The following is a 9546-nucleotide window of genomic DNA, read 5'->3' on the forward strand; positions in this document are numbered from 1 at the left end:
GGCCCGTGACCCCCGCTGTGCCAAGCCCTGGTTCCACTCCGTTGCCTCCCCAAGACAGGCCCTCATGCTCCGAGCCACAGCCCAGCACATCAGCTACAGTGAAGTCACCGCTCGACGTGAGTTTGCGGCTGTCTTCAGAGTCTTCTGTAGTCGGTACGCCATCACCACTACCCACCGATGCACCCCTTGGACGCCTGCCAGTGATACTCTCGGGCTCTGACAGTGAATAAACAGCAAGAACTTCTCCACTAGACCACACGGGAATTTTGAGTGTTGTGCAGTGAAAAAAAACGGTGTGTTGTGTTAAGGTTTTCAAGTTGGGAGAAAAGACTAAGTAGAAAAGAAATTTAACGTAACTAACCTTCTTTGTTTTGGCTTTGGAAACTTAAAAAAACTTGGGAAAAGTTAATGTGCAACACTTAAATTTAATGGAACATTATTTGGACTAAAGTGAACACTGTGAAAAGAACGGACTTCTGTGTGTTATTGACTAAGTTCAGTGCAAGACTTCAGGAAGAGTGTAGTGCAAGTGCTTCAGGAAATCGTTCTTACTCTCAGAGTCCGAGAGGAGGCGGTTATTCATCGAGGTGGCCAGGGACTTGCTGTAAGTAGCCAAAATGTTTCATGTTGTACTATTTCCCATACTATATTTACCAGAATGTTTCATATTGTATTTTTCCCATACTATACTTACCAGAAAGTGTCATACTGTACTTCTTTCCATACTAAACTTACCTCATGCATGTGCAGTAGGAATGTGTTTTCAGAGTTCGGTTAGGTTCGGTTAGGTTAGGTTCGGTTAGAGTCCATAAGTACCAGAATGTTTATTAATGTATGAACATACTTCTAAACCCACATTTTATGTTTCTATTGCATTTATTTCAGTCATTTATGTGCCTTATTGGTGTGATTTGGGTGTTAAATAGGTGCTATGCATGTCCGGAGGGAGTTGTATAGGTGTTTCTCTGTGTTAGGGTCCGTAAGTACAAGTCCATAAGCTGGGGCCCAATATCCGGACGAAACCAATATCCGAACCTACTGATGGCTCTATTGATCCGGATATTGGAGGGGTTACTGTATATATATATATATATATATATATATATATATATATTTTATGTGTTCAGATCTGGGCATAGGCTTCACAGCCTGCTTCCAAGGCCCAGTAGTCCTATGTATCATACACTTCTGTTGTTGCTAATTCTATAAGATTACTGCCTCCTGGGGAGGGAGGGACAGGAAGATTCTTCCCCAGTATCCCAGCATGAGTGAGGCTACTAAAAGGGGCTGTTATCTCCAGCCTTTCTCTCCATGTCCTCTTCTCTTCTCTTCACACTCTCGTAGATATTTCCATGTGTCTTCCAGCCTTTATCAGTTTGGACATCCGGTTTCATAGCGTGGATAGTCTAAAGACTTCCCACACCATTTCAACACCATTACTTCGCTGTAAAACAGCTTCAACATCTCTATCATTTTAAATGTTAATACTACAATATCTTTTCCCATTCTGTCATTACCTTTCTCTGCCTTAGTGCCATAAATGGTAGGTTCTGCACTACAGTAACCAATGGCGTTGTTTCATACTCATTGGCTAAATGTACCTTATATACAGTAATTTGTTGAACTAGGCAGAAAAAAAAAAAAAAAAGCAATAATCCATATATGTTTTTGTATTCTAAGCTACAAGTGCGGGTGTTTCAGTATGGCGGCCAAATTCACACGCTTGCGGTGGAGGTAGCCTATCCATACTGTAGAGGTCAGTGTGTACAACACACATTTTAAGAAAAAAGAGAGTAGGTTGATTATATACAAGTCTGGGGGAAATAGCAGCCAGATAGATTATTTTCTGGTCAAGAGGGCTGATAGGAGGTTAGTGAGGGAAGTTAAAGCTATAGAAAGCAAGGAGTGTGTGTAGCAGCACAAAATATTGATATGTGACATGGAGTTTAAAGAACGAAAAAGAGGACTTGTGTACCTAGGAGGAAAATATAGAAGCTGGAAAACCAAGCTGTAAGGGATGCTTTCAATTGCGAGATGAGGAGAATGGTGGCTGAACAGGGAGCCGTTGACAGAGGCGTTAATGAACAGTACAGAGCCCTCAAGATCAACCTCTTGAGAGTTATTGATGCAGTATGCAGTTGGACAAGAGGTCCATCAAGACATAAAGTAATTTGGTGGTGGGATGAGGGTGTAGAAGCTGCAGTTAAGGAGAAAAGAATGCTTTTCCAGGAATGGAAGAAGGGTAGTAACAAAGAGGAGTACTGTACTTGGCTGCCAAGCGTAGGGCTAGAAGAGAGGTATACAGGACGTAATCTGAGTCACAGAGACTTTTACTTGATAACCTGAATAGTGTGGAAAGGAAGAAAATGATATTTCAGGTGGCAGTTCAGGTGAAGAGGGATAATTGGGATATTATAGGTGAGCAGTGTGTGAAGAATGATGATGGAAGGGTAGAGGTGAACCATGGGGATACAGTATTATAGATGCATGGAGAGAGCATTATAGCCGGTTGTTGAATGAGAAGTTTGACTGGGACAGGGAAGGTTTGGAGCCAGCAGATCCAGTGTTTGGCCCATGGCCTTTGATGATTGATGCTGCTACTGTGAGAGAGGCAATAGGCAGGATGCAGGTGGGGAAGGCAGCAGGTGTACTGAAATGTTGAAGGCCTCAGGAGATACAGGATTGAAGTTAGTCACTGACCTGATAAATATGATTATATATGAGTGTGTTGTCCCAGATGACTGGCTGAAGAGTATAATTGTAAATGTGTACAAGGGGAAGGGTGATGTCCTGGGAAGAGGAAATGATAGAGGTATAAATCTTTTAGATCAGATAATGAAGGTAATGGAGAGAGTTCTAGAAGGTATGATTAGAGATAGAGTGAATACTGATGAGATGCAGTTTGGGTTTATGTCAGGCAGGGGGACCACTGATGCAATATTCATTGTTCAAGAGCTTCAGGAAAAATATATAGGAAAGAAAAGGGGTCTGTATTTTGTTTTTGTTGATTTGGAAAAAGCCTTTGACAGAGTCCCTAGAGAGGTGGTGAGGTGGGCAGTGAGAAAGGTTGGGATGGAGGAGTGGCTGGTTATGGCCATGTATGTGGGTGCTCGCACCCATGTAAGAGTGAATGGAAATTTGAGTGATGAGTTTTCCGTGAATGATAGTGTGTGGGCAGTGAGAAAGGTTGGGATGGAGGAGTAGCTGGTTATGGCCATGTATGTGGGTGCTCGCACCCATGTAAGAGTGAATGGAAATTTGAGTGATGAGTTTTCTGTGAATGATAGTGTGCATCAGGGGTCAATATTGAGTCCATTGTTGTTTATCATGGTACTTGAAGCCCTCTCATGTAACTTCAGAAATGGACTCCCATGGGAGATGTTGTATACTGGTGATTTGGTGTTTATTACAGAGGATTAAAGGAAGGTGGAGGAAAGATTCAGGAAGTGGAGTGATGGTATAGGGCACAAGGGCTTAAGAGTAAATGAAGATAAAAAAAAGTGATGATATCTAGGGTTGGTGGTAGTACTGTCAAAGAAGAGGGAGAGTGGCCATGTGCAATTTGCCAGAAGGGCATGGGAGGTAATTCCATCTTGTGCAGTGTTTGTGATTATGGGTGCATAAGAGATGTAATGGTATTACAGTAGACCGCGAGATAATGCTGATTTTATGTGCGTGGTGTGTCGGGGAGAGCAGGTAGAGATTGTCAGGCATGAAAAGATTAAACTTGCTTGTGAGTCTTTTGAGTGTGTGGAAGAGTTTTGTTACTTGGGAGACATGTTATGTGCTGGAGGTGGGGCTGGAGCTAGTTTTGTGGCTAGGGTGAGAAGTGGTTGGAAGAAGTTCAGGGAGCTTTTTCCTCTCCTGACGTTGGGAGGGCTTTCCCTTCATGCTAAGGGACCTTTGTATGATGCATGTGTTAGGAGTGTAACACTGTATGGTAGTGAGACCTGGGCAGTAAAGGAAGAGGATATTTGCAGGCTCAAACGCACAGAAATGACAGTGATTAGGTGGATGTGCAGTGTGTCCCTGTGTGTAAGGCCTGGGAGGGTTGGGTTAATGATGGAAGAGTTGAGGTAGGATGAGACTGGAGTGTATTGTTGTGATGAGGAGATGTACATTGAGATGGTTTGGGCATGTGGAGAGGATGGGGGATGATAATTGGGTGCAGAAAATGAGAAGCTTTAATATTGGGGGTGGAGTTGCGAGGAGTAGGCTGAAAAAGACTTGGGATGAGGTCATTAAGTGTGACCTCTGGGTCAACAGACTGAACAGGGAGGCTGCCATAGATTGAGCAGCACGGGCAGCCGCCATTAGGTGACCAAGGCCGATGCATGCAAGCATGTTGGAGCCTTCAAAAACAAAACGAAACGCTTACTTCCCTGTTTCTTATCACTGCTTTCAAAGAATCAGCAACTTTTCTTCCTTGTTGTACCCTTTCAAGCACTTCACCCTCACTTCCATCCTTACTCCTCGCACCGCCCAAGTACTTAAACGCACTCACGTTTTCAATTTCCTCCTCATCCAACCTCACTGTATATTCGCTGACATCATTTGTCTTGTAGACCATAACTTTATTCTTCCCTACATTCACCTTTAGATTTCTTTTCTTACACACTCTTCCAAATTCATTCATCAAGCCTTGCAGCTCCCCTTTGTCTTCGCTTAAACACAATATCATCTGCAAACAACAGTACAAGGACTGTCCACACATTGCCCTCTCTCATTTGGGCTGCTTCAACTTCCACTGCCCTACCTTGTATCTTTTTTATAACGCCATCCATATACAGATTGAACAGCCATGGAGACATGACACATCCCTGTTTCAGTCTAACCTTTATATAGAAAAATTAACTCAGTTCACTGTCCACATGCACTGCAGCCATATCACCCTCATAGATACTCTTCATGGCATTCCACAACTTCCCATTCGCTCCATATATTCTTAATAATTTCCACAATCCCTATTTATCCACCCAGTCAAATGTTTTCTCCATTTGCATGAAGGTTGCATACAACTTCTTCTTTCCCTTCTTCGGAAACTTTTCCACTAAAGACCTGAGAATGAATATCTGATCTACACAACCTCTTCCCTTCCTAAAACGTTCCTGTTCTTCTCCAACTAATTCCTCATGATGAAAATTAACTCATAATGAAACCACGTGAATTACCTCAATGTGATTATACTTTTTTTTTTTTTTTCTCCCAGACAGTTTTATTCATCTTAGAGAAGGCCTGTGGTACTGAAAACATTAAAAACAATCTTCGTCAACTCCTCCCCTTTGGGAAGGGCAGGGTCTTTCCTGTGCAGATTTTTTTTTTTTTTTGTGACAACAAAAATAAGATACTGTTTACATGTTGTTAACATTCTAAAATGGGTTGTTGGAGATTGTTTCTTATCCCATTACTACAATGGATCTCTAAGCTGAATAAAATTATCTAATGAAAATGAGAATGGAATATGAAAGTCATCACTACTGAAAGGGTTAGCCTTAATATGGGTTTTTAATCCTATTTTTCATCCCCACCATGATTAATGAATCTGGGTATGGACGTACACAGTTTTTAACACCACTCAGTGATTTTGTTTATCTCAAGGAATACCTCTTGGAGTGCAGAGGTTAGAAACTTGTTGTTAGCCCCTTCAATACTGTACAGTGCTGTTTAATTTGATTTGATTCTTTGCTGTTAGTGGTAGCACCAGCCACTCAGTTGATGTAGTGCTGCTCTCTCGGGTGACTGCCCTTTCCTCTCTTCCTTCTTACCCTCCCTCCTTTTCTGTCTTTCATTCCTTCATTCTTTCCTCTTCCTTCTTTCTACAGGTGATTCTACACTGAGTGACAAGAAAAATGGTTTTCTCTACACCAGGAAACCATTTAGTATGCTGGGGGATAATCATTTAACCAAATTATGGTGCCCGATGGTTTAGTGGGTAATTAAGGCATTCCAGTCAGGTTGAGCCAGTGCAGGTTTATATTCCAAGGGGTGGTTGGGGTTTATTGCTCACGTAATGCCTCTCAGGGATGAGTGAGGCTGGTCACTCTCATCTTAAGTGTCAGGACTGACTTCCCTAACCCCAGGCTTCTGTGCTCCTCATGGGGCAACACAGGATTAAATGATGAATGAATGAATGAACAATCCTTGCTGTTGCTCCATGATGTTATTCAGTGTAGGAGGAACCTCTGTAATGATGGAGTAAGAAATAAACTTTTCATCTCATTCAGAAAGTTATTTGAGGTAGTTTAACAGTTTTTGCTATCATTACCTTCTCTGAAACTGATTTAAATTGTCAGACATTAGCTTGGATAAATTACTCTGATTCATCCATTGCTGCCAAAGCGTTTGTTGAGCACCACCTTTAACTGTTAGTTTCACCACAGTCTCTGACAGTATGGTGATGTGATGGCAGCAGCATTGAAGGAGCTGAAGGAATCAGCTAAATAAGATGGTTTTAATTTTAGCTTTAGTTTGACCATTGCTGCAAAGAGATTCAGTGAGGACTATCTTTTTATTCCCTTCTCTGAGGACTGATTGATGATGGTGAAAGTGTGATGACGGCAGCGCTGAGGGAACTGAAGGAGGAGACGGGGCTGACTGGGCACACTGTTGGGAGGCTGAAGGGTGACAGTGGCCGACCGGTGGCTCTTGACCCGGGCATCTCCAGCAGCACCATCAGCATTGTCACTTTGCATGTCTGTACAGCTGTATTATTTTCCCCTTCTCTTCTGTATCTGTGTCTGTCTCGTTGTCTTTCTACGTTTGTCTCTGTCCCTCCCAACCCAGGTACCTTGAGAACCTTTATGAATATTGTATCCCTTGATGCATAAATTTGCAGTGTATACTGGTGCCTGTATAGTTGGCAGCCAAGCTTCCGGCTTTAACACTTAGCTTTGCCAACTTTCTCCTTGTGCAAAGTCTGAACTCCAGTAGTTTCACAGCTGAGAGGAGAGGAGTGCAGGAGGCAGATTGCAACTAACAGGTGGTGTGGTGTGGTATGTTGTATGGGTTCAGGTAGATTAGAGTGCAGAGAGAAGGTGAAAAGGGTCAAGGAAATACTTTTACAGATATAAGGAGTAATATATGATGAAAGCATGTCTTGACTTTGGACTTAGTCAAGTACTTTCTTGCTCCATTTTACTACTCATTCACTCTCATTCACTCTGACATTTATGAATCTTCGCACTCATTCATGCAAATTAATTCACCACAAGTTGTACTTTCTTGTTCACTCCTTTACCTTCATTCTGATTGTCTCATTACACTTCTAACACATGCTGCCTGCAAAGATCTCTTAGCACAGAGGGAGAGCTGTCTCCTGACATTGAGAGGGCTCTCCTCTCCACATGGCCAAACCACTGAGGTGGTTTGGCCATGTGGAGAGGATGGAGGGTGAAAGACTGATGAAGAGAGTATGTGAGTGAGGTGGAGGGGGGAAGAGGGAGGGGGAGGCCGAGGATGAGATGGAGGGATGGGGTGGAGAGGTATATGAGAGAGAGGGGTGTGAGTTGGGAGTAGGGCAGTGAAATGGCGGGGGACAGGGCGACTTGGAGGCGATTTGTTTGTGGCCACCCCAAACGGGATTGAGGTGTCTGGCAATAGATATAGATAGATAGTGTTATGAGTGCAATGTTGTATGGTAGTGAGACCTGGGCAGGAGAGGAAGTGGATTTTCATAGGCCCAAAATGTACAGAACTGATAATGATTAGGTGTATGTGTAGTGTGCCTTTCAGTATGAGGCTTGGAGGGGCTAGGTTTATGAATAAAGAGTTGAGAGGAAGGATGGGCTGTGATGTGGAGTGGAAACTTGAGATGATTTGGTTATCTAGAGAGGAAGGAGGATGGCAGTTGGGTTTGGAGAGTGAGAGGTGTGAACATCAGGGGTAGGGTTCCAAGAACCAGACTGTAAAAGACCTGGGACAAGGTCATAAAGTGTGGCCTCATTGATAAGAGACTGAATAGGGATGCTGCCAGTGATCGATCAGCATGGAGAGCCACCATTAGGTGACCAAGGCTGACACATGCAAGCATATTGGAGCCTTTATAAATGATACGACTCTATTTATTATCTATTGCCAGATTCCTAAGCCTGTAAGAGGTGGCCTTAAACAAATTGCCTCCACGTCGCCCTGTACCCCGCTGTTTCACTGCCCTGCTCCCAGCTAACACCCCCCTCTCTCAGATACCTCACCACGCTATCCCTCCATCTCATCCTTGGCCTCCCCCCCTCTCCACCTCACTCACATACACTCTCCTTGTCAGTTTCTCACTCTCTATCCTCTCCATGAGGCCAAACCACCTCAGTGTGTTTCTCCTAATGCTTCCTATCACATCCACTTCCACACCACAATGCTCCATCACTTCCTTATTTGTCAGCCAGTCTCTCCATGTGACTCCACATGCTCCTCTCAGATCTCATTTTCACTGCTCTCACTCTTGACTTCTGTCCCTCCAACAAGGTCCAAGCTTCACTTCCATATGTTAGAGTTGGTATCACAATAGTAGTAACTTTTTCACTTCCATGCTCACTTCCCAGTTGCCTTCAAGTAACCAGCAACCTTTCTTCCATGTTGTACCCTGTCAAGCACTTCACCCTCTAAACTTCCATCCTTTCTCGTCACACTAACCAAGTACTTAAATGCACTCACATTTGCCATTTCCTCATCATCCAGCCTCACTGTACATTCACTGACTTCACTTCTCACGAAGACCATAACTTTATTTTTCCCTACTTTCACCTTCAGTTTCCGTTTCTTACACACTCTCCCAAACTCATCCAACAAGCCTTGCTGCTCCCCTTCGACTTCATTTAACAATGCAGTATCATCTGCAAACAACAGTACAGAGAGTTTACAAACTGCACTCTTTCATTAGGGCTGCTCCAGCATCCACTGCCTTACCTTGTATCTCTTTTCTAACCTCATCCATATACAGAATGAACAACCATGGAGACATGACACATCTTTGTTTCAATCCAACCTTCAAATAGAAAAATTCAATCAGTTCGCTATCCACACTCACTGCAGCCTTAGCACCCTCATATGTACTCTTCACAGCATTCAACAACTTCCCATCTACTTTATGTTTTCTAAATACTTTCCACAATCCTTGTCTACCCACCCTGTCATACGCTTTCTGCAAATCCACGAAGGCCGCATACAACTTATTTCCCTTCTCCAGAAACTTTTCTACTAAATATCTAAGAATGAATATCTGATCTACACAGCCTCTTCCCTTCCTAAAACTTCCCTGTTCTTCTCCAACTAATTCCTCTGTTATTTCCCTAACTCTGTCAGTAAGTATCCTGCCATATACTTTTCCTATTACACTACGAAAACAGATGCCCATATGATTACCATACACTTCTTTTTTCCCTTTTCCATTGTACAGAGGAATGATTATACCAGACTTCCAGTCCTCCAGGGCTCTACCTTCCTCCCAGGCCAATCTGCACATCTTCTACATCCATTCTATTACTATCTGTCCCCTATGCTTCTGCATTTCACCACACACTCCATCAATTCCCGCGGCTTTCCCCATTTTGACTT

At 43.2% G+C, this 9546-nt stretch overlaps 1 protein-coding gene across 1 annotated transcript in view; it reads left to right on the forward strand.

Annotated features, from left to right (window-relative positions):
- Positions 1–9546, forward strand: part of LOC145402113 (ADP-sugar pyrophosphatase-like) — a 35231-nt gene that overhangs the window by 19184 nt on the left and 6501 nt on the right. The window contains exon 4 of the mRNA XM_080274231.1: positions 6526–6692. Within this exon, the coding sequence (XP_080130357.1) occupies positions 6526–6692 (167 nt within the window). The remainder of the gene's footprint in view (positions 1–6525; positions 6693–9546) is intronic.

The sequence above is a fragment of the Coenobita brevimanus genome, chromosome 57, assembly GCF_032717465.1.
Source record: "Coenobita brevimanus isolate Jiangsu-jjx chromosome 57, ASM3271746v2, whole genome shotgun sequence".
NCBI lineage: Eukaryota > Metazoa > Arthropoda > Malacostraca > Decapoda > Coenobitidae > Coenobita > Coenobita brevimanus.